Below are 25,688 nucleotides of genomic sequence, written 5' to 3' on the forward strand. Positions count from 1 at the left end.
ATCGATGCACTCAAACGTTGTATTACACAATGTTTACGGAATAAACCAGACTTAAATTGCTCAGAACTTACTGCCCTCAAACACAGAGTAAAATTCAGAACCATTGACTCTACTACCACTGTGCTTTGGAGGTGTTTTTTTATACTTACATAATTAAGCCCATCATGAACCTAAAATCTGCTGCCTATACACAATCATCGGCGGAAAACCTTGTCGCTTCGAAATCGGAACCTAAAGAAGTGAACTCGGCCATCAAGAACGTAAGTTTTTTCAAGTGCGGCCACTTAAGGTGTCAGGGGTGAGCCCGCGTCACTCTAGCAGGCTCAAACAGCACTAAAGATGTTTATATAAATCAGAAACCAATGGTATGACACGAGGCGCCTTTAAAAGTTGCACAGAAAAATAATGTGAGTTTCAAAAAATATCCAGTAGATGTCGTTAGGAGCATAAGCAAGGTTCCTGGGACAGGCAGCGGTGGCGGCGGCATTTTGTACCTATGTTCATACCTGCTGTGTCGCGGCCGCGAAGGACTTTGAGCAGGGGCACTGATTAGATAGCTGGGCGCGGGAAGCCGTACTGTCTCTTCGTGATCGTGCAAGCGAACAAGACACGTGGCAAGTGGTTTTCATATTACCAATCAGGATAAAATAGACTCGTACAGTTTTTAGTGAGGTTAAACAACGTTGTTTCGTTCGTAGAATTGGAGAGATGTTGACCTCCGGGTCTCCTGAGGACGACTTGTGCGAGGTATACCTCTGCAAGACGCCTATGATGTTCATTGACTTCCTGGGCCGGCTATTCACCTTGAAGCCCTGGGTCTGCGGTTTCGGCAACTCATGGTACAAACATTGGACCGTGGCCTTTGATTACAGCGATGACGTGGTTTTGATCTGTGAAGGGGGCGTCGACCACGCGAACCTTCTCACCGGACGGCGGTTCTGGAAGAAGAAAGACATGTTCAACAAATTTTATCGAAACAAGGTAAGCGGGTTGCATGGCTCACCAATGGAAATCTAGCTGAAACGATTGCCGTTTGACAAAATAGTATTGTTTCTGTAAAGCCAGGTTTGCTTTTTTTATGATGCCCTTTAAGAAATACCTTTAGATGGAAAGCAAGCAAAACGGGGGCGCAGTGCCGAGCTATTTCGAGCTAATGTAAGATGCTTTTTATTTAGGGACGTTACAGGAATAGTTTACAGCACAGAATAAAATAACAACCAAACGTTCGTCGTACACCGTGTACAGAAACTGTACATTGCTGTTGTCATGTTAAACCAAGGAGGTTGTATAAAACTTCTGGAGTGGAGACGGCGCTCAAAAACTGACGTCGACGGCCGCCATCTTGCCTTGGGCGGAAAACTCGTTCCGTCGTAGCAGACGCATTGCACCCGTCGCAGCATGTACTTGTTTTTGCGGCGGCTTACGTTATATTTTTGCCTCCGTTCTTTTTTTGTTTTGTTTTGTCTTGTTTTGCAAGTTGATTTTCTTATGCGGCTAGCTTTAACCACACCGACCTTTTCTTGCGCGCTTTCATTTCAACGCATGTGGTTTCGGTTATGCTCCCCTCTTCGTGTTTCTAGTTAAGCGCTCCGCACGTCTGTTTTGCGTGCGCCGGTTGCCGCACACATCTGCTAATTATTTACATTCTTGGGCGCAAACAACTAAAATAAACAGAAGACACAATGACATTTTTTTTTCTTCCCCATGTGTCGTTCTTCCGAGTCCTCTCTTGCCAAAGAGCAGAACTCGTGTTCGTTCGATCGTCGTTCGCGGATGCATGCTCCAAAGGTATAGAAAGCAGAAATGGTCTGCTCGTGCGTCGCGTTCGGCTGCGCTAATCGCGCGACGAAGGCGTTGGGGATCACCTTTCATCTGTAAGAACTGAGGGTCTCTGTTAGTTTTGGGTCTCGAGGGCATTAGTAGTATTATAAAGTCATAAGTGCGCACTTGCCCGCCGTTTGTGCGTGATGTAAAAGGAAAATTAGCCGTAGCACCTGCCGTCCGCTTACTTAGCATACTGTACGCGCTTGTTTACGCGGATGTGGAATGTTTGCGCGCGTAGTTGTGGTGGTCCTGTAGTCGCTTGACTGCGCGAAATGACATCTTTGTAAATGTGTGAGCCGCAAATTGTTTTTCCGCACTAATTTAAATACAGAGTATTGCTCAGACAGTTACTGTAAAACATCAAGTCACTCTTGTTTAATATATTTCATTACGTGAATACGTAATGAAATACGTATGAATGCGTAATGTATACGTAGTGAAATACGTAAGACGTAAAGTAGAAGAATTCAGCATCGCGCTGCAGAACCGATATTCCGCCCTTAACGAGGAAGCCGAGCTTACGACACAGGAAGCCTGCGACAACCTTTCACGCATTATCACGGAGTGTGCAGTAGAAGTCGGGGGCACTATGGCTAGACAGGATACTGGTAAACTTTCACAGGAGACGAAATGTCTAATAAGGAAACGGCAAACCATGAGAATCTCTACCGCAACTGACAGAATAGAACTAGCCGAGCTCTCGAAGTTAATCAATAAGCGCAAGACAGCTGACATACGGAAGTATAATATGGAGAGGATCGAATACGCTGTAAAGAATGGAGGTAGCCTGAAAGCAGTGAAGATACGTCTTGGCGTGGGGAAAATCAGATGTATGCACTTAAGGATAAGCAAGGCAATGTCATTACAAATAGGGATAAAATAGTCACAGTGGCCGAGGAGTTCTATAGAGATCTGTACAGTAGCTGGGACATACAGGATAATGCCGAACTAGACAGTAGTTCAGAGGAGATAGACATCCCACCAGTAACGACTGAAGAAGTAAGAAAAGCTTTGAAAGAAATGAAAGGGGGCAAAGCACCTGGTGAGGATCAGATAACAGCAGACCTCTTGAAAGATGGCGGAGAAATTGTACTTGAAAAACTGGCAAACCTGTATACGCAATGCCTAATGACCGCAATGGTACCGGAATCTTGGAAGAACGCGAACATCATCCTAATCTATAAGAAAGGCGACATGAAGGACTTGAAAAATTACAGGCCGATCAGCTTACTGTCAGTCGTCTACAAGGTATTTACCAAGGTAATCGCTAACCGAATCTCTGCAACCTTAGATTTCAGTCAACCTAAAGAACAAGCAGGGTTCCGTAAAGGTTATTCAACAATGGACCATATTCACACGATCAATCAGGTGATAGAGAAGTGCGCTGAGTATACTGAACCCCTATATATAGCCTTCATAGATTATGAGAAAGCATTTGACTCGGTCGAAACCCTAGCAGTCATTCAGGCATTACGGAACCAGGGGGTAGATGAGCATTATGTAAGAATACTAGAGGATATCTACAGTGGATCTACAGCTACCATCATCCTCCTTAGGGAGAGCAGTAAAATACCTATAAGGAAGGGTGTCAGACAAGGAGACACAATCTCTCCAATGTTATTCACAGCATGCTTACAAGAAGTATTCACAACGTTGGATTGGGAACAGGTGGGAGTAAGGGTTAATGGAGAATACCTCAGGAACCTCAGGTTTGCTGATGACGTTGCCTTGCTAAGTAACTCGGGGGACGAATTGCAAAGCATGCTTTCCACACTGGGCGAACAGAGTAGAACCGTGGGCCCGAAAATTAATATGCAGAAAACTAAAGTAATGATCAATAACCTCGGGACAGCACAGCAGTTTGAGATAGGTGGCGAGGCAGTGGAAGTGGTAAGCGAATATATCTACTTAGGCCAAGTTGTGACCCCAGATCCGAACCATGAGGCAAACCTGTATACGCAATGCCTAATGACCGCAATGGTACCGGAATCTTGGAAGAACCCGAACATCATCCTAATCCATAAGAAAGGCGACATGAAGGACTTCAGAAATTACAGGCCCATCAGCTTACTGTCAGTCGTCTACAAGGTATTTACCAAGGTAATCGCTAACCGAATCTCTGCAACATTAGATTTCAGTCAACCTAACGAACAAGCAGGGTTCCGTAAAGGTTATTCAACAATGGACCATATTCACACATTCAATCAGGTGATAGAGAAGTGCGCTGAGTATACTGAACCCCTATATATAGCCTTTATAGATTATGAGAAAGCAATGGACTCGGTCGAAACCCTAGCAGTCATTCTGGCATTACGGAACTAGGGGGTAGATGAGCATTATGTAAGAATTCTAGAGGATATCTACAATGGGTCTACAGCTACCATCATCCTCCATAGGGGGAGCAGTAAAATACATATAAGGAAGGGTGTCAGACAAGAAGACACAATCTCTCCAATACTATTCACAGCATGCTTACAAGAAGTACTCAGAACGTTGGATTGGGAAAAGGTGGGAGTAAGGGTTAATGGAGAATACCTCAGTAACCTCAGATTTGCTGATGACGTTGCCTTGCTAAGTAACTCGGGGGACGAATTGCAAAGCATGCTTTCCGCACTGGGCGAACAGAGTAGAACCGTGGGCCTGAAAATTAATATGCAGAAAACTAAAGTAATGATCAATAACCTCTGGACAGCACAGCTGTTTGAGATAGGTGGCGACGCAGGGGAAGTGGTAAGCAAATATATCTACTTAGGCCAAGTTGTGACCCCAGCTCCCAACCATGAGGCAGAGATAATTAGAAGGATCAGAATGGGGTGGGGTGCATATGGCAGACACTCTCAGATAATGAATAGCAGCCTACCATTGTCGCTGAAGAAGAAAGTGTATGACAGCTGCATCTTACCGGTACTCACCTACGGGGCAGAAACTTGGAGGCTCACTAAGAGGGTTCAACTTAAATTGAGAACGACTCAGGGGGCGATGGAGCGGAAAATGATAGGTGTAACACTAAGGGACAAGAAGAGAGCGGAGTGGGCCAGGGAGCAAACTGGTGTTAAAGACATATTAGTAGAGATTAAGAAAAAGAAATGGACGTGGGCAGGGCATGTTATGCGAAGGCAAGATAACCGCTGGTCATTAAGGGTAACAGAGTGGATCCCTAGAGAAGGCAAGCGTTGCAGGGGGCGGCAGAAAGTTAGATGAGCAGATGAGATCAAGAAGTTTGCGGGGATAAATTGGTCACAGTTGGCACAGGACCGAGGTCATTGGAGAATAATGGGAGAGGCCTTTGCCCTGCAGTGGGCGTAGATAGGCTGGTGATGATGATGATGATGAGTGAAATACGTAATGAATTACGTGAATACTCAGATGTTTCCCGTTAGCGCTGTTTCGTAGAAGTCAGATGCCCCGCACTGCTCTCCCGCGTTCTTAGTCCGTGTGATTTCTTATCAATAGCACGCTGCTCGCGTACGAACGTGCGCGGTCAACGAGGTTGTGAATGTGATTGAGTAACCTCCTGCGCATAGTTTTCTTATCAATAGCACGCTACTATCGTGCGTACGTGCGCGGTTAATGTAGTCGTGCATTCAATTCAATTAGGTAATTTTCCGGATTTGAAAAATAATGAAAGTCAGTGCGAGTGAGAAATGTACGTGTGATGACCATGCTTCCTGAAAAGTGCACACGAAATAAAAAAAAAACCTGCTTTAATGAGCTTCAGTGTGTGCCAAATTCATTTTTCAAAACACGATTGACAATCTGGAAATAAACCCGTCGTGGTGGCTCAGTGGCTAAGGCATTGTGCTGCTCATTCCTAAAACGCGAGTTCAATTCCAGGCCGCGGCGGCGGCTTTTCTGATGAAGGCAAAAAGCGAAAACGCTTGTGTGTACGAGATTTCGGCGCACGTTAAAGATCCCCAGGTGGTTAAAATTAATCCGGAGCCTTCCACTACGGCACGCCTCATCGCCTGCGTTGCGCCGGCGTGTTAAACTCAATCAATCAATCAATCACTCAATCAATCAATCAATCAATCAATCAATCAATCAATCAATCAATCAATCAATCAATCAATCAATCAATCAATCAATCAATCAATCAATCAATCAATCAATCAATCAATCAATCAATCAATCGATCGATCAATCTATCAATCAAAAGGTCGTTCTTAATTTGGTCTTCTTCGGAAAGGGCAAAACTGGCCATGTTGTTTAAACCAGCAAACGTGCATGTCCAGTACACACAAATATTGAAATATCCTGATGCATATGATTCCTTGCAGTACTGCCTAAAAAATATTCGAACCGCTAAACTATGTCTACAGAGCTTGCTTGGGTGTGAGAGCTGCATTATTATGCATTTATCATTAATGAATAACCGTTCATTAATCCACGCAATGCCGATAAAAGAAACATGCGCCCAACAACAGCGCTGTCGCGTGTCCTGCACTTTCAGCGTGAAATCACCGCCAATAGTAACCTTATAACGTGGCATCTCTTGCCATGGCGTGCAACATGAGGTAATTTTAATGTTAAGAGGGACGACCTATAGCCTTAGTTATACAGAATAAACGTTTATTGAAATAAAAGCAGGGGTGGTGTCTTTAGCCAAGCGCTACGCGTTTTCCCGCGGTGACAGCTCTGTTCACCACCGTAAGATATATACAGGCGAACTCGCTGCTTGAACCATATCTTAGGTCAATACCTTCCGCTTAGGCAAAATACAGGCTGCCCTCGAATATCGTAATCGATAAACCAGCTTACACATCGTTTTCTCCCTTGTAAAGCCAAAAAAAAAACACGACCGCACGTCAACGTCCCTGCCGGCTCAGCGCCTGTTCTTCCCACGGCAATATGGCCGCCGACCGGTTCGCCCGGCTTCACCTCCCCGCATTGCCCTCTATGGGCGGCCTCCACTCAAGAAGTTTTATACAACCTCCTTGTGTTAAACAGTCATACACCATATAACTATAACAATACCCATGTAACAATAACATGTAGCAGCACATGAACACGGTGTACTGAAACTGTACATTACTCTTGTCATAATAAACATTCATGGGAAAAACACCAGATATTTATATCACGAATACACATGTAACAGTAACATGCAGCAGGAAACGAACACAATCTGTTTCACAGATTTTATAATGCACGGAATTTTTCCTATTGCATCCCGTGGTTCTGCTTGTCTTGGAACAGTCTGCCAGTGTGTCTCTGAATAATGCTTGCTCGTAGTCTGTTCAATTCTGTTTTTGTTATTCAAAAAATGGAATTTGTGTATGTAATACTGTGTAGTTGGGACATCCGGAAATAATGTTCTTGTCTACCTCTTTAGGATCTGCTTTGTTGTTGCGCCAAGTATTGACTGGTACTGGTGTTAAAATGCTGTTTAGTGAGCAAGAAAATAAATCTTAATCTGGCCAGGCGGTGTCGTTCTAATAAAGCAAGTAATTCATGTAATTGTGGTAATTGCAACAATTCTGAACAGAATAACTTCGACAAAACTGGACAAAATAGATCGCACTGATATTTGTTTGGCTTTCAGTCATATTTATCAATCTTGTTACACAAAGATCCTATGTGATACTAGAATATTACAATGTCGGTAGGGCCATATATCGATAGATGAATAATTCGGCATGTTTCGAAGCAGAAACTGAAGTTTAATTTCTGCTATCGAACAAATGTTTTTAAAACATGTTTCTTCCCACTACTGTCCATGCGAATCCTCACATCTGAGGACCATCAACTGCGGCAAGTGTAAAAGAACCAAAGGAGTAATTACAGGCAAAGTCAATAACAAGCTAAAAATTAATCGGCGCTAAAACAGGGACGAGAGGAACACGTAACTCACAACACGGTGCCGAACTTCCAACTAGAATTTATTGAAAAAGATGCTGCTTATGATGCAGCTCTCAAATTTGCCTTGTGATAATAAAATCCGCTTCCTTGATTTGCAGCTTTCGTTCAGAGGAGGCACGCATGTTTGCTGGCAGTACAGCCCGAGGGCGCAAAAACAGCTTCTTCCCTTCAATAGTGCGCACTCAAAACCAGTAAAAAGGGGTGTAGCGATGACGTGTATTCAAGAAGCCTTGAAAACATCGTGCGTTCACAAAGTGGAAGCTAGTTTTCACGATCAGATTTTGAGGCTAAGCCGGGCCCGTTTCCCTCCTTCGCTGATTTCGAGCGTGTGTGAGGCTCTTTTACAAAAGGTGAGGCGGACAGATAGCCCTGACGAACTAGATAGGTTGGCAAAAAGAAAAAAAGGTGCACGTCATACCGTATTTACACAGGGTGTCGCATAATGTAAAGAAAATGGTACAAAGGTACGGGGTAAATGTCGTTTTCAGCGCCCCGGAAAAGTTGTCAAAAGTTTGCCCATTGATGAGCAAAACTCCGAAGAAAGAATCCGAACCCTGTGCAAAAAACTACGCTGTTCGCTACACCGACTGCAAGATGGGTGTAGTTTATGAAATTCCCCTGAGCTGCAAAAGAGTTTACATTGGGCAAACTGGAAGATGCTTCAATGAGAGCGCAAGGGAGCACAATTGGGGAGTTGAAAATAAAGCTGGTGGCCACCTATCTGATCACTGCAAAAGATGCAAATGTAGGCCCCTGCTAGATAGGGAAAAGTTCTTGCGGAAAGCACAAGGAAGGCTTGAGCGCGAAATTATGGAAGCTCTTTTTATTAGACAGGCAGGGGATAACTGCTTGAGTACTCCGTCCTTATCGCTGACTGATAAAAAAGTGGCTTTTTTAAAAACGTGATGCATTTTGACGTCACAATTGCTTTTCGTTTTTAGTTTTTTACTTTTGTGTATATAAGCAGCATCTTTTTCAATAAATTCTAGTTGGAAGTTCGGAACCGTGTTGTGAGTTACGTGTTCCTCTCGTCCCTGTTTTAGCGCCGATTAATTTTTAGCGGTATGTACCAACTCGCCCACATCAAGCTTTTGTTACTTCAATAACAAGGGGAACCACAGTGCGTAGCTGTTCCAAGCTATTGTGTGGTGTCGCAATATCCATCTCTACGTCACCTAATAGGCTATAACTTTTAAGTCCCAGATATCGCACGGCAGTCTCTTAGTGTTAGTTTACTAGACGCACGTGTGTTTAATTGTTTCACTTGTGAAGGTTTAACAGGTTTGCGCGGCTCTTATACTTATGTTAAAAGCGCGGCTTGCACTTCTGTGCCATGTTAAAGGAGGAAGCCGCTTGCCCTGCTCTGTTTCGTAGAAGTCCCATGTATTTCAAAAGATGCTTGATTTGCTCTGATATCACTGTCGAAGAGAGAGAGACAGAGACAAACATTTATTATACTGGTGAGCAGGAGGATGTTCGTAGGGCCTCCACCCAGTGAGAGGCATCCTCATTCCAAGATTCCTTGGAGCTGGCTGGCCGTCCGGGCCCGTTCCCCCAGTCGGCGCTGGTCCGAGAGCTCGGAGCTGGTCAGCTGCTCCACCCACTGCTCATAGGTACGGTTGGGATTTGGGGTTAGAGTGGGGGTCCGTTGGAACTCCCATACCACATGGTATAGGGTACCAGCAACAGGGCAGAATTTACAGGTGGCAGGGTATGGGGTGGGGTACATAGCGTTTAGTAGGGTGTTATGGTATACGAATTGGTTTGTAGGCGCCGGAAAGTGGTTTCTTCTTTAGAGATATCTAAACTGCGGATAACCTTAGTTGTGTGCTTTGGCGTGTATGCCGAATCCAAAATGTGATTTTGTAGTTGAAACATAAGATCCTGAGTGCATAGACGAGGGCGAAATTCTAGCATGGTGTGAGGGAACAGCTGAGTCTCTTCGGCGTGTTGTGGGAGTCGGGTTAAAACAACATGCTCTAGTAGTTTCCCTAGGCAGGATTATAGGGATATGAGTCGGAGATGATCGATGCGTGGGGGTTTCCCAGGCTTTGGAATGAGTATGGTCTTGGCCGCGCGCCATTTTTCCGGAATTTTACCCTGGGTCCAACATTCATTAAAAAGTGCCGTTATGCCAGTGATGGATAAGTCATCCAACTGCGGAAGAATATTATAAGTAATGTGGTCAGGGCCAGGGACCTACGTAATGTTTAGCATATAAATGGCAGCCTTTACCTCGGCTTCGGTAAAAGGTGCATCTAAGGCGGCATTGGCCTCTTCGGTGTAGGGCGGGTGTTCTGTTGGAGGGCCTTGTGGTATGTACTTGTTGTGTATATATGTGATGAGTGCATGTCGCGTCCCCGGATAGTTGTGTATCAAAAGGGATACCGTTTGGATGTGGGACGACTTCGTCGACGTCGGATCAAGAAGGTGGCTTAAGATATTCCAAGTCCTTTTGGTACTGAAAGTGTGATTTAGCGAATCAGATACTGAATACCAGTTTTCAGATACCAGTTTAGATGCGTGATTCTCAATCTCCCTATTAATGTAAGCTATTTTTCACCGTAGGCCATGGCTGTGTTTGTGGCGGGTCAGTCTGTTTTTGTGGCTGTCTCAGCCTGGATTAGGTTGGACAGACGCGAGTCCAGCGGTGGTAGACTAGGGTCTGATCGTATGATTTTGGTGGCTTTTGTGACCCTGCTGCGTAACTCCTCTTCCCATTCTGAGAGAGTGTCGAGTGTAGGTGTAGTGTCGTGTGTGGTTTTATGAAAGAGGCCCCAGTTGATAAACGTGTTGTTTCTTTTTTGATGAGATTTTAGTTATGCGGGTACCTCGAGTTGGATGAGCCTATGATCACTGCCGAACTCCTGCCCAGTGTTAGCCCATTTAACCTATCCTGTTATGTTTTTGGTAAATGTTAGGTCAGGTGTCGTATCTGCCCAGACGCTGTTTCCCTGAAGTGTGGGAAACAGGGGGTCGCTATGTAATGTTAGGGGTTCATTTTGGGCAGCTTCCCACAGCCGGTGCCCATTAGGTGTGGCCATTGGGTATCCCCAAGCGTAATGCTGCACGTTAAAATCGCCCAGGATGACTATGGGTTGCTTACCCGCTGTACGCAGAGCTTCATGGATTAGGGAAAGAATAGGGCCAGAGTCTTTTTGCCTCGTGCTGCTGTAAATATGTAGTACAAATAGCCTGATTCGCCGAATTACGTTTGCGACAATTTCGATAAATGTGTGGTCTACCTCACCGTCTACCTCTGAGTTCTTGTGCTATCACATTACGGCGAGTAAGAATGGATGTTGCAGGTGAATTCTGGCACTTGGGCATGAAAGTTTTGTAGCTGGCTAATTTGGCTACTGCGCCAACTTCTTGTAGGCAAATTACGTCAGCGATCAATCCCACTAGATTGTTTTCGAAGGCCTGCCGAAGGATGCCCCTCTTTCGGTGGTATCTTCTGCAGTTCCAGTGCCACATGATCATGATGTTCGACGCCATGGTCTTTTTCGTCTAATAATGAGGGGCGATTGTATGGTTTGGATGCTTTCTTAAGAGAGGGTCGAGATTCTATTTCTGACAGTCGTGCTTCGAAGGCTGATAATTTAGAAAGGATGAGATCAGCCTGCCCTTGAAATGGTTTGTAGCTAGGGCTCGTGGCCTCTTTAACCTCCTTTGAAATTTTCTCAATGCCTGCCATGAATTCCACTTTTGTGACGTAAATGGAGCTACTGTCCGATTCCTCTTTGGGGGGACTACAGAGGGAAGGTGATGCAAGGACGACTCTGTTTTCCATGGGGGAGTTGGTATCGCTATCTTTGGGGCCATTGGTATCGCCCACGTTTACATTAGTGAGCGTAGCTATCTGTTTTTGTAGTTCAGCTACCTTGGCGCTACGCTTTTAGTTTTCTTCCAGGCTGTTCAATAGGAATTGTTTAGGCTCAGCTACCTAGCTATATGATGATGGTGGTGATGTTCGGGGACCGACCATCTCAGCCCAGCTCACCTTTGCGGATGTTGAATTTTTGATCTCCTGGGAGGGATGCTTAGGTCCGCCCGCAGGGCCCTGTGCACGGGTAGCGCCAGGTTGAACCTCCTTGCCAGTAGGTGGATGAGCAGCGGCCCTCTGCTTGCGGAAGCCTGGCGGTGTTGTCTTGCCATGGGGCGCTGGTGAATGCTGGGCGCCGTCTTGCCTTGGTATCTGGATGTGGGATGGGTTGCTTGGAAAAGACGGTAGCTGGAAGCGTCGCGTGCAGCTTTTGCCTCCAACAGGGTGGTCTCCTTTGCAGAGGGGGCCTTTAGGCGTGCACGAATGTGGATTGTCTTCTCAGGTATGCCGCCCACACCCCTGGCAGCGGCTGGGTGTCGGATTCGGGCACACGTCAGCCCTATGCTCCATGCTCTGCAGGCAAGGCATGCCTCCGATTTTTTCTTGTGTATATAGGGGCAAAATTCCGCTGCTACGTAGTATATAAGGAGATGGACTTTATGTCCGTCAAATGCGATGAGAGCGGTGTTTGTCGTCCCCGTACGTCTGGCGTGTACTGCCTGGGGGTTAGCTGAATTCACGATGTTATCAATGATGTCTTGCGGTGTGTCCTCAGGCGGAATCCCGTGTATCGCTCCCTTACAGGTGTCCTCCGGGGAGGACACATAAAGGAGGGTGCTGTAGGTGCGATTCTGAATGTTGAGTTGGCGCACCATGCTGTATGTTTTCGCCCTCTCTATGCTTGGGGTGCTCATAAGAAACACGTTTCTTGCCGCGTTGGGACGGAGGATGTCTTCTAAAGCTTGTACTTTGGTGAGTCCAGCAGCAACGAGGATTGCCGAGCGGAGGATGGCGGCGCCTATTTTGGAGACATAGAGCCCTCCTTGCGGGCGGAGGACCTTGTCTTGCGCAACTGTGTTTGCGAAATCGTATTTGCAAAGCCAAACATACCACATCTTTAAAGTCATCATCATCAGCGCAATACGCACTGGATGAGAGTGGTTCCTCCTTCACGGGGTTCTATATGCTTGCCTTTGGTCCTGGCCCCTACCTGGCCCCTGCTGCCTGCTACCTGGCCCCTACCTGGCTAGGTCTCTGGCTCCTGGTGACCAGCCGTAGCTAAGCCTCCCAGGTGGGCAGGACAGCAAGATCCCTCATTGCTGGCTAGGGGAAAAGGTGGGGTTTTTAAAGGTGGAAATGCGGATAGGGGTGCGTGTTTTTGGCTGACGTCGCACTCTCTTATCATGTGGCGAAGAGTACCTAGCGGTTTTCATAATGGGCAGGTCTTGTTGTACTGACGGGAAACATGCCATTGAGTAAGTGGCGGTGCGGGAATGATCCTGATTGTATCTGTCCATACGTTAGGTGCTTCTACCATGTAAGTTCTGGATGCGGCACAGGAAATCTCTGCCTATACCCTAGATATTACGTGGCTATTTCCTTTTTAGTAACAAATGGCTGACGTCTAGCCTCCTCCACGGGCGTTGCCCGGTACGTTAACGTACGGGCCTGTCGGTGGGCAAACTGATTGCCCTCTACCAAGAAATGGGCAGTAAACCGTGTTACTTCAACCTGGCTCTCCGAACGCGTTTTGTCTCTCAGTACGCAAAGCAACCGCCGGAGCACCCAGCCTGACTTGAAGTTCCTGTACGCCTACTGCGAGTCAGTGGAAGGTAAGGGCTAGGGCGATTGCCAACTGTTCCGCTTCTTCGACGCCTATGAGTTGAAAGGATGCCTTCGCCAGCATCTCACTCCCGGCATTCACCCCCACCCCTCCGGTCGTCGTCCCCTTGCTTTTAGAGGCGTCCGTCAAGACAACCCACTCTTCATTCCCCAGCAGACTATTGAGAGCAAAATCCTTGTCCTCAAGCCTTCCGCCATGGTGAGCCAGATTCATGTTCTTTGGAAAAGGCTTGGTCCGATGGCGTCTAGCCATTTGTCCGCATGCTGTTCTGTATTGGTAAGCTGTGCCACGCTCCGGCCGAGTATTTCCAGGAAACGGCGGCCCAACTTAGTCTCACTCAGTCTGTTTTTGGCTGGATAGGTGGCCCTCAACCAGCTCGTCCACTTCGTTGTGTAGAGCCATCTGCAAGAGCTTGTCTGTCGACGCACTCGTGGGAACTCCGATGGCTTGGTTTACTTTCTTGCGTATTATTGTATCGACCTGGTTCTCTTCTCATTTGCTGATCAGGAGGTAAAGTGTGTACGTTATTAATGACACCACAAAGGCTTAGACAAGCAGCAGAGTGTCATACTCCTTCATTCCTCTCCACCTCGTTGGCCTCTGCCGAAGCATGGGCAGGATCTTCTCTGAGTAGTGCTTGAGCTTAGTACAGACGTAGTTGCCTTGTTGTCTCTCTGGATGGTGAGCCCCAGTATCTCAACGCTGCGTCCCGGGACGACGGCTTCGCCCTCTAGGACAACCTTTACGTCTTCCTCCTGTGTCTTGGGCGACCAAGGCCGGCAAACCACCAGTTCATACTTTTAAGGCGAACATCGCAGTACGCACTCTTTTGCGTAAATACCCGCAACATCTACGCCTGCTTGCAGCGTGTCTCGAATCCATCGTGGCGGCGCGTTTTAGGCATTCAGAGGGAAATGTCGTCGGCGTAAAGTGCATGACGCAAACCTTTGGCTGCGCGGAGCGCCGTGGGCAGGCCCACGACTGCCACATTAAATAGAAGAGGCGACAGCCTGGATCCCTATGGGGTACCCTACATCCCAGCATTATGGGTTGGCATACTTTTACACTTTGTTTTGAGCGCTGTGGTCGGTCTGGAAATCCCGCAAGGCCTGAAGGTTGGCTAGGATGCTAGCGTGGGAGACGTTTTGAAATACTCCCTTTAGGTCCAGTGCTAAGATGGCTCCCGGCGACTGCTTCCTGACTTGTTTCATGACCTCTTCGTTAAGTTGCAGCAGTGCGTCCTGCGGAATTAAGTGCCTTTAAAATTGAGAATAGTGTCCGTCATCTGATCTGTGTCATTCCCCAGATTCATCTTTACGTCGTACATGAGTTTTTCGCATCTACTGCGTAGTTGTTAATATGCGCGACATGCTTCAGTTTGTCGCGCTTTTAATGACCATTGGGTGTATGTGGTAATGAAGTAAATGCTAGGTTTTGCGGTTGGCGAGCGTGTCCAGCAGACCGTGACACGGGCTGAGCCAACTCTGTTTACACAGCTCAGCGGCATAATCAGTGGCTTTCCTGTAATTTTATGACACTTCCACAAATTTCTTACTATGCTTTGCCGTTTCCACCGCTTGGTGAGATTGCGTCTGGCTTGCCATAGGTGCGCCAACCGGACGTGGGCGCATGGAGTCTGATGCGTCGTGGCAAGCTTCTTCGTGTGCTTATCCACAAGTGCCAGCTGCTGTTTTTTCGGTCCTTATACGGCTGGTTCTCCATGGTATCCTCCTCTGAGCGGTCCTCCTGCTATTTCCTGAGCTTCTCGAGGCTTGTAATCCAAGCTTACTAATATACCGGTCCTTTAATCGTGATACGTAGCACATCGTGGCCGATCCCAGGTTCACCCCAACGATCAGCCATGTGACGTCGAGGGTACCAGCTAAGAATGATAAATCTGGTGTCGTGTCTGTACGGATAGAGCATGGTTTGTTGAGGAGGGCGAGGTCAAATTGGTTAGTCAGGGTTGGCGTGTTCTTCCCCTCATGGAGCAGTACCTGTATCCCCACGTCGTGCGAGTAACCTTAGAGTCCCGCAGGATAAGCAATGCCCAAGAGCACGCATTGTTCGCGGCGTCTTGAATTGTACCGCCGATATCTAGGCCCTTCTTTATTGGTCGGCAATCCGCGTTGAGCACAAACGCCATTGTTTGCGCTTGCGATGCCCCCGCTCTGTCTCTCAATCAGGGTGTGCTTACAGCCCTTCTGAACAGTGAAGTGTTAGGTCGCTGCTATGCTTTTACGTAATAAGACTGCGGTTTGTCCTTCTATAGGATCTGTGTAGGTTAAAAATCCTCGGAGGCTGGGTCTTTTAGTTGCCTTTTGCAGAGCTATGACATCTACTGGAACTCCGCCAACTTTTCTCGTATGCCACAGTAGTTCTACTAGAGAACTACAACGACGGCCACTTTTTTCTTAGGAGCTACATCTTGGTTCAGACTGGGATTCATTGCGGCGTGGCTTCCTTGCGCACTTAGCTTCACGTAAGATACGCCTTTCCTGGTATTTGTGAGCAAGTAAGAGTTGATTGACGTTCCCCTCCAACGTGTCTATCTTGGCTACCGTCGAGCTCAACTGAGTCATTTGCGCCCCGAGCCGCAACTCCTGCCTTGTGAGCTGAGAGGCTATATCTTTGATTTCCTGCGCAGGCTCGACAGACGTTAGTTTTTCCTCTGTAGGAGTAGTTATAGTGTCATCGTCTTGCTTTGGCAGAACAAGTTGGGTGTCGCTTTTGGCCACCGTGCGCCTGATGTCGTTTTCACTTTGGCGCCTCTGCTCTACAGCCTTCACCATGGCTAAAAGAGAACTGACAAACTGGTTGTGTTTCCCAATTTGCCCCGTCAGTTTTGCAATAGATGACTTAAGCGACAGCTTAGATGACTTAGATGACAGCGTTCTTTATTTTCATGCCTGAACGGGGGAAACTGGCTCGCATTTTAATGAGATCGATCTGCCGAGCACAGCTGTTTGGAGTTTCCCCTCAGTGGTGCTTGGTTCCGGGACATCGATCGTGATCTCGACCACCACCCGCCGCTGCTGCTCCCCGAAGCTGTAGAGGATCCTCTGGCCGCCGGCAACTGGTTCTGGGGCTGCCTTAGTGGCTGGGTTGCAGATCTGTTGCCGTCCCGTCTATGCTGGCAGGTAAGCCTATTGCATGTGGCTGTCCTGGCTGTCATTTTCTTGGAAGTGGACCTCGAACCAGAACGGCTTTACGTTATCTGGGAGTGTGTACTGCAGTAGCCTTGTCTTCTGCGCTGTGGATCCAGGTTGGCTCTCGAAGTTCGCTCCTCTGATCGGCGCTCTGTGGAACGGCGTCGCTTCAGCACGAACGTCAATCAAAAGCGTTTCGGGCGGCCCTTGGAAGCTGTCAGGTGGGAGGCTCCACAGAGGGTGCAGTGGGGTTGCCAGGTGCATTCAGCCTGGGACTACAGTAATCCGCTCAGGTGGTACGCAGTTGCATTAGGATGGGGACCTGCCATGGCCCTGTGTACGACTTCACGGCAGACGTCGCAGACCCGAACCGTCTTTTCTCAAGGGCAGCTCGGGTATTCAGCTCCAAAAAGGGTGACGTAATATGGAAGTTTGTCGCCAGGGAATGTGACGAAGACTAGGTTAAATTGACCCGATCGTCTGCACGCGTAGACTTGTCGCTTAGATTCGTTTATATTTTGCTAGATTTCAGCCCCAAAGAAATGTCGCGGCACTCCATGGATGAGTGTTAGCTGAGTTTACGCTTGCCCCCAATTTTTAAAGCTCATCTCTCCATTCAGTGTTTTACCGATCACTATTGCGTGTTACGGTCTACTGGCAGTCACTTCGTTCAACGGTCGGTCGACTTGATGTCCGTCCTCGGCATGACGTGATCCTACCATGCCTTTTTTCTTCGCCTAATTTAAGCTAGAATGTCTTCAGCAAGACAATGCTCCCCCATATACTTAGCAGTTTTCTTATCCCTAAGCGTTGCCTCTACAATCTTCTCTACATAGTCCGTTGGGCCGACCTAAGTCTCCTTTCAAGTTGTTCAGTGAGATGCCAAGGTTCTGCCCCGAACATAATTACTGAAAAAACGCATTGGTTATATGCCAGTTTTTTTAATTGAGAAAGGAAGTCTAATACCATGATATTGGAGTTCCTACCAGGAGCAGCCCAGCCTATTCTTATTCTGCGCGTAATTCGTTTCCATGATAGGGATCAGAACATATGACATGTCCAAGGCACGTAATCGCTCGCTGTTTCAAGAGTGCGGTACCTATTTTGAAGTCACGTTCTTCGGCATGCTTATTGAATTGAATCTTTTATTTTATTTGTTTATTCTATTTGTTCAGCCAACATTTCTGAGGACAATAGGGAAAGCGTGCTTTGCAATATCCGACTGCTTTGAGTGAACAGGACCATGTCGTCTGTCAACCGTAACCGTAGGTGGCTCAAATGTTCCCCATTTTTCGCAACCCAATTCTCCTCCACTGAAGCATTCTGAGCACTCCATTCAGATCGGCCGTAAATAATTGCGGATACATTGCTCACCCTTGTTTGGCACCCTTTCCCATAGAAAACTTAGAAGTTTTTTGATCATCATCATCATCATCATTTATTGTACCCTTAAAGGCCCCTTGCGGGGTATTACATAAGGGGGGGGCGCGAAATAATAGTACACACATAGCAGTGTAGTCCCAGGCATTCACCGTACATACGTTTGAAGAGTGCGATGTATGGCTTGTCGGCTTCGTGATCCCGTAACGCATTATTGCTGGCGAATCAGACGCTGAGCAACATGCTTTTTAAATGCCATGTTGATGATTCACTACTACCAGAACATTTTGTAACCGTGAAAATGGTCTAAAGTTTAGAAACCTGTCCTAAAAGCAGCGTGTTCTCGTGGCTCTGGGAGGTATGCGACACCGACGGGCGATATTCTAGGCTATATTCGAATTACCACGTGAAATCACAATAATCAAGCCTTCAGAATAAAAAAAAACTTCCGAAAACACCCCTGAAAGTCTCAAAAGTAAAGCGAAAACCGCACTCCTCTTGGGCAAATGTATTTGGCCCCTTATTATCTGTGAAATAGCAGCATATGGCTCATTTTCGATACGAACTACGACTTGCGTACACGTTTGCATGACGTTATCTCAACTGTTTTCTTGCCACCCCCTTTTAGGGGGAAGTTGCCGAGTTTTCCTTGTCACTGGAGTTTTATCCAACTTAGTTTCGGTTTCTCGCTCTGGCTCATTCCGAAAAAACGTCTATGATACATATATATATATTATATATATATACATATATATATATATATATATTTATATATATATATATATATATATATATATATATATATATATATATATATATATATATATATATATATATATATATATCTAGTTTGGAAAGATAAAAACTCACCCAGAGCCGGAAAAAATAAGGTTAGTAGAGACAGAGACACACGACGAAGACGTAGAAAATAGAAATAAGCTTACTGACGCTTCAGGAAGAGGACTTCTTTTCTTCAGAGTGCATAATAAGTTCGTTTCAGAGTTATACATATACAAAAAGTGTAATAAGGGCGAGGGCAAGGTAAGAGAAGCGAGAGTTTGTACAATGGGACCATGGTTGGTGGGTAGTAAAAGAATGAAGAGACGGCGAAAAAAAATTATAAAAAGGATAATAAGAACACACAGTCACGCGGTATGCACATGGAAAAAAAAGAGAGAAGAACCAAACAGAAAAAATTAACAAGGTAATTCCCCCCTCCCCCTTGGCTACAGGGGTGAAAGAGGTGTCAAAACAAGATATGCCCATACACGTGTTTGACAAAGGCAAAAAAATTAGTCACGCGGAACGAAGAAGGTCCAAAGAATGTATGCCCATGCACACAAAGGGCGAACATCTGCCCATGACACCCGTTATACCAATGTACAATCATTTCCTGTCGAAACTGCCTGTCCTAGTTCTTTTGGGCACGACCCTTGCCTCCCACCAACCGAAGCCAAGTGTCTCATGTTTCAATGACCTTACCCTGATGTTAGAACGGGTGTGTAGAGGCACATGTTTGCCCTTTGTGTGCATGGGCATATCTTCTTTGGACCTTCTTCGTTCCGCGTGACTAATTTTTTGCACTTGTTAAACACGTGCATGGGCATATCTTATTTTGACCCCTCTTTCACCCTGTTGCCACGGGGGAGGGGACAATTACCTTGTTAATTTTTTCTGTTTGGTTCTGCTGATCGTCAGCAACTACGGATAGAACCTGCAAATTTTCCCAAGTGTACTGCCCTCGTAATCCTTAGGACGAACCGATTCGAGACATGCCCAACTCCTCGCCGGTGAGTGGACTTTCCAACCGGTATCGCTCGACTGAACACCGGCCACGCCGAGCGCTCTCGAAGCCTAACCAAGCAAATTTGCAACGGCTGCCACGAACGACGAGCACCACGTGCCACGAGCGCCGGCCTCCTCGGGCTCGCGGCGCACCTCTGCCTCGGGCACGCGCCTTCGGGCATTGCCCTACTACTGATATCGGACGCGCACCACCCAAGACCCACCCATGCTACCGGAGAACCCGACTCCCGGCAGTGACTCTCAACACGTCGCCAACATGGACTTCGATGAAAACAGCGGGCGCACAATGAACAGTCCTGGCCCCTGGGTGCAAGAGCTCAGAGAACGAAGCAATGCAAAGAAGAATCAACGGCAAGCCGCCAACATCGCTTCCACTCAACAGCATGGGCCCGTACTTCAACCAGCCATTCTGAAGCCTCAGAAAAATCTACAGGAGCCCGGGCCGCACACACGTCCCAACCCTCATCGATTAACCTTTGCAAATACCCTACTCAACGTCCGAGAAAATACATCTTGCCGAAGCTACCAGAGGACGAATACAAGAATGTTTATCGTCCACATACAGGCCTCAAAGTGTCGGCATGGCCAGATAAAAGCATCGTGCAAGGCTTAGCGGTCGCAGGTGGTTTCCACATCAAGGACTTCTACGCACACGTCACTGTTCAAACACAGTGGACCCAAAACCTCATCGTAGCCAGCACCACGGACGAGGACTATGCCATGAAGCTCAGTGCTATTACCCACCTTCAGCTCGGCGCGGCGCAATACGAACTTTCCCCATATCTTACGCCTTTACCCGGCATTGTGTGTGGCGTAATACACGGCATCGAAGCGGGTACAACTGAAGAAGACCTAGCCGACCTGATCTCTACTACTGGTCCTAGAATACTTCACGCACGTATGCTCGGACGCTCAACATCAGCCCTAATCACTTTCGACGGGCCACATGTCCCCTTCTACGTCAAGTTTGGAAGCACCTACACCCGCTGCCGCCCCTACCGACGATCCGTGCAGTTTGTTCTGCATGTGGAGAACTCGGCCACCGCCAGGACGTTTGCCCCAACCCACAAAAAAACGTCTGCAAGCTCTGCGGTGATGAAAACCCCCAGCCAAATCATTCGTGCCAACCAAAATGCAAATTATGCAATTTACCACATGAAACCGCCGGCAAGGCCTGTAAGAAACGCCTTCGACCAAGCCCGCCACCTCTACACACCCGTGAGCGCTTCATCCGGTATTCGGTATACTCCGCAGACACCTCCGTTGAGTGCCCACACGCCCAGGAGACTCGGTCAACGCTACCGCAAGACAACGCCAAAGTCCTTAAGCACCCCCCCACTGCTCCGAATCCCTTTCCCCCGCTCCCAGACAGATCATCAAACACCAACACCCAACATTACGAGCAGACCATCAGCACCCTACGTAGCCAAAACACGGAATTAACTAAAATGCTTGAACTCATTGAGAAAGCCGCCGAAAGCAGAATCGAAGCCCTAGAACGCCAAATAGAACAACTTATCACCCGAATTGAAACATCTCAAAGCAGCTCAGCGACTCTGCGCCCTCTTCAACAGGACGCACCCCCGCCCACCCCTGAGGCCCCACAGGTCCCTGCACTCCCGACATTTGAGCAGCTAAATCTCATGATAGAGCAGAAGATCGACCAGAAGCTGACGCAATTCAAGGAACAGGAAGAGCAACACTTCACGTCCCACTCGGAAAATGTCCACAAAGCTCTCGAGAACACTACCCATACCATCATGAAGTTGGGAGAAACACTCAACGCCCGCATGACTCGTCTCGAAGAAGTTCTTAAAGGGACACTGAAGTGAATTTGTCAAGCTCCCGTTTTTGCTTGCACTGCGTAGACTGGCTCAAATTAGCACACTTTTCATCGTTTATCCGGTTGACAAATCGGTAATTATTTTACAAAGCGCGAAAGAAGAAAAACTACCATGCGCGGTTTGCGGCGGCCGCACCAACTAAGGCTGTGACGTTGAGAGGAGGGGCGCCGTGATTGGACGATGCCCAAGGTTAGCAATCACACAAGTTTCGGTTTCGGTTCTGTAAAACATAACCAATGGCTTTGTTGGATGGGCATTCTCAATATCTCAGTAATCATCGTACCGCGCTTCTGCCATGTTGTCGGCTGTAAAATGCACAAGATACGCCTCCCAGGACGGCTTGTAGTCGTAGCATTCACTAGCCGAGACCTACGCAGTGCATGAACGCCCTCCGCGTACCCGCAGACGCCCAAATGTCATGCGCTTTTCCCCCGTATTTGGAGCTTGCCTCCCTCATGCCTGTATCGTAAAAAGCGTGTTCGCACCAGGCCAAGGGTCTGTTCATTCTGCCCTGTGCCCACTGCCTGCAAGCAGTCGATGCTTATGGCAACAGCACGCCAACGAGAACTCGCTAGCGCGCCAGTGCCAGCCTGCGCGCGTTTTGTGAACTAGTTCGTGTAGCCATGAACGTTGCGGCCCCAAAAAAGGTGAACTCAACATAGAAAACATCGGCGGAAAACAAAAAAGTTAACTTACAAAAAAAAAAAAAAAAGCACGTACCCGCGGGGATTCGAACTCGTGACTCGCAAAACATTTGCAATGAATTCATAGCGCCTCAGACTATTAGGCTACGGAGCGGGACGCGAAGGTCTTGCTAATATAGGGTATATATTGTATAACCGGTTTACACTTTTATTTAGTTTTGGCATTTCAAGCCGCTTAGGTGACTATTTGTTGTACTGCGATCGTGCAGTAAGCGTCGCCCGAGTTTCCACAGTAGCTCACGTCTAGCAATTGCATTTCGTAGACGGAAAAGCGTTCGCAGATGCGTAGTCGTGCTGCTGACCGCTGTGCTTGTTCGCCCAGCGCTAAAAAGTGCTTCCCGCGCCCTAGTTTTACGCTGTACGGTAAAAATATCAGTTGATTTTATTTGCCTAGTACCTATATTGACTTCGCTGACTCTTCTCCCGCCTTCAAGAGGCCTTATATTTTCCTACTGGCGTACCAGTCAGCGAAGCCAGAGCGAAGCGTCGCATGTGCAGCGCTTGTGTGAAGCGACCTTGACTTGGAGCTAGATACAGTGTACAAACAAACCAAGTAAAGAAAGGCACATTCTTCCATTCACAAACGTGTCCTGGCTTCGTTTCAACTAAGCGAACGAATTGCGACCAAGCAATTTTTTTTAACCTCCTGGATTGCGACGACCCGCCGGCGGCCGGCGGACGAAACGCTGGGCCGACTGACTCTGTCGGCCGGGGAGCCGTGCAGTAGCGCAGCCGTGGCGCAGCCAATTGCCAGCTCATCCCCTCCTGACGTCACACGAAAACGCCACAGAAAATGGGCGAGCGTAAAGAGAGGAGGACAGCGTTTTCGAATTAGTTTTTCTACTAAATAAAATCGCGTAAACGCGCCTAGAGTGGTCGAAACATGGCCTGGGGACTCCGGACTACAATTTGCGCTAGTAATCCCGCAATGTTTACATATCACTTCAGTGTCCCTTTAAAGGGACACTGAAGTGAATTTGTCAAGCTCCCGTTTTTGCTTGCACTGCGTAGACTGGCTCAAATTAGCACATTTTTCATCGTTTATCCGGTTGACAAATCGGTAATTATTTTACAAAGCGCGAAAGAAGAAAAACTACCATGCGCGGTTTGCGGCGGCCGCACCAACTAAGGCTGTGACGTTGGGAGGAGGGGCGCCGTGATTGGACGATGCCCAAGGTTAGCAATCAAACAAGTTTCGGTTTCGGTTCTGTAAAACATAACCAATTGCGTTGTTGGATCGGCATTCTCAATATCTCAGTAATCATCTTACCGCGCTTCTGCCATGTTGTCGGCTGTAAAATGCACAAGATAAGCCTCCCAGGACGGCTTGTAGTCGTAGCATTCACTAGCCGAGACCTACGCAGTGTATGAACGCCCTCCGCGTACCCGCAGACGCCCAAATGTCATGCGCTTTTCCCCCATATTTGGAGCTTGCCTCCCTCATGCCTGTATCGTAAAAAGCGTGTTCGCACCAGGCCAAGGGTCTGTTCATTCTGGCCTGTGCCCACTGCCTGCAAGCAGTCGGTGCTTATGGCAACAGCACGCCAACGAGAACTCGCTAGCGCGCCAATGCCAGCCTTCGCGCGTTTTGTGAATTAGTTCGTGTAGCCATGAACGTTGCGGCCCAAAAAAAAGTGAACTCAATATAGGAAACATCGGCGGAAAACAAAAAAGTTAAGTTACAAAAAAAAAACCACGTACCCGCGGGGATTCGAACTCGTGACTTGCAAAACACTTGCGGTGACATATCTAGCACCCCAGACGACTGAGCCACGAAGCGGGACGCGAAGGGTTTGCTAATATAGGGTATATATTGTACAACCGGTTTACACTTTTATTTAGTTTTGGCATTTCAAGCAGCTTAGGTGACTATTTGTTGTGCTGCGCTCGTGCAGTAAGCGTCGCCCGAGTTTCCACAGTAGCTCACGTCTAGCAATTGCATTTTGTAGATGGAAAAGCGTTCGCAGATGCGTAGTCGTGCTCCTGACCGCTGTGCTTCTTCGCCCTGCGCAAAAAAGTGCTTCCCGCGCCCTAGTTTTATGCTGTACGGTAAAAATTAACTTCATACCTATATTGACTTCGCTGACCCTTCTCCCGCCTTCAAGAGGCCTTATATTTTCCTACTGGCGTACCAGACAGCGAAGCGTCGCATGTGCGCTTGTGTGAAGCGGCCTTGACTTGGAGCTAGATACAGTGTACAAACAAACCAAGTAAAGAAAGGCACATTCTTCCATTCACAAACGTGTCCTGGCTTCGTTTCAACTAAGCGAACGAATTGCGACCAAGCAATTTTTTTAACCTCCTTGATTGCGACGACTTGCCGGCGACCGGCGGACGAAACGCTCGGCCGACTGACTCTGTCTGAAGGCCGGGGAGCCGTCGCGCAGCCAATTGCCAGCTCATCCCCTCCTGACGTCACACGAAAACGCCACAGAAAATGGGCGAGCGTAAAGAGAGGAGGACAGCATTTCCGAATTAGTTTTTCTACTAAATAAAATCGCGTAAACGCGCCTAGAGTGGTCGAAACATGGCCTGGGGACTACGGACTACAATTTGCGCTAGTAATCCCGCAATGTTTACATATCACTTCAGTGTCCCTTTAACGACAAAGTTGACAAGATGGGCTTGAACCTCAAGCAGCGCGTTATAAGTCTCGAGGAAGAGCACCAACAATCGCACAAAAAGCCCAAATCGCACCCCTTGCGCGAAGCCCATATGCAAGGAACCGGCGAACTTCCCGACAATGACTAACGACCTCTCCCGCTCAGATACCTCCCCTACTCTCACCGTGTGGCAGTGGAACTGTAAGTCATTCAATCGAAAGCGACAGTCCCTCCTCTACTTCAGCTAGCAACACAATCCGGATGTTATTGCCCTAGAAGAAACTGAAACAGAGCACATTAAATTAAGCGGATATGATACGCACATCGCTTCCGGTCGTTTCCGTACTGCCATTCTTACGAAGAAGCAGCACACCTCCCAACAGCACTCCTTCGATAACCCTATCGAACACACCCTCGTCGAACTACTACCACGCAACAAGATTCACCAAAGCTTGTTTATCCTCAATATCTACAGCCCGCCATCTAAATCTCTTGTGCGCATCGACAAACTCCTCCGAACGACCAAACGACTCACCCATGGACACAAACTGCTCGTCCTTGGCGATTTTAACGCTCCGCACGCCGCATGGGGATACCCCATTGCAACTAAGAAAGGCGCGGATGTACATAACGCTGCACAGCAGCACCAGCTTACCCTCTGGACCAATCCCACACTGCCCACTCGCATCGGCAACAGCGTTTCCCGTGACACGACGCCCGACCTTACCTTCTCCGACAATATCAAGAACATCCAATGGACAACACTGGACGAAACCCTGGGAAGCGACCATCACATCCTTCGCATCCTAGTAAAACATAATCGGATCGCCCAGAGAATCGGGCAAGCGAA

At 47.7% G+C, this 25,688-nt stretch overlaps 1 protein-coding gene across 1 annotated transcript in view; it reads left to right on the forward strand.

The window, feature by feature from the left end:
• Window positions 1-563: 563 nt before the first annotated feature.
• The window catches only part of LOC144145250 (uncharacterized), a 64,359-nt gene continuing 39,234 nt past the window's right edge, over window positions 564-25,688 (forward strand). The window contains exon 1 of the mRNA XM_077676787.1: window positions 564-981. Within this exon, the coding sequence (XP_077532913.1) occupies window positions 709-981 (273 nt within the window). The 5' untranslated portion in view covers window positions 564-708. The remainder of the gene's footprint in view (window positions 982-25,688) is intronic.

Source organism: Haemaphysalis longicornis, unplaced genomic scaffold, assembly GCF_048455015.1.
Source record: "Haemaphysalis longicornis isolate Haplotype H1 unplaced genomic scaffold, Haemaphysalis longicornis Haplotype H1 scaffold_7, whole genome shotgun sequence".
NCBI lineage: Eukaryota > Metazoa > Arthropoda > Arachnida > Ixodida > Ixodidae > Haemaphysalis > Haemaphysalis longicornis.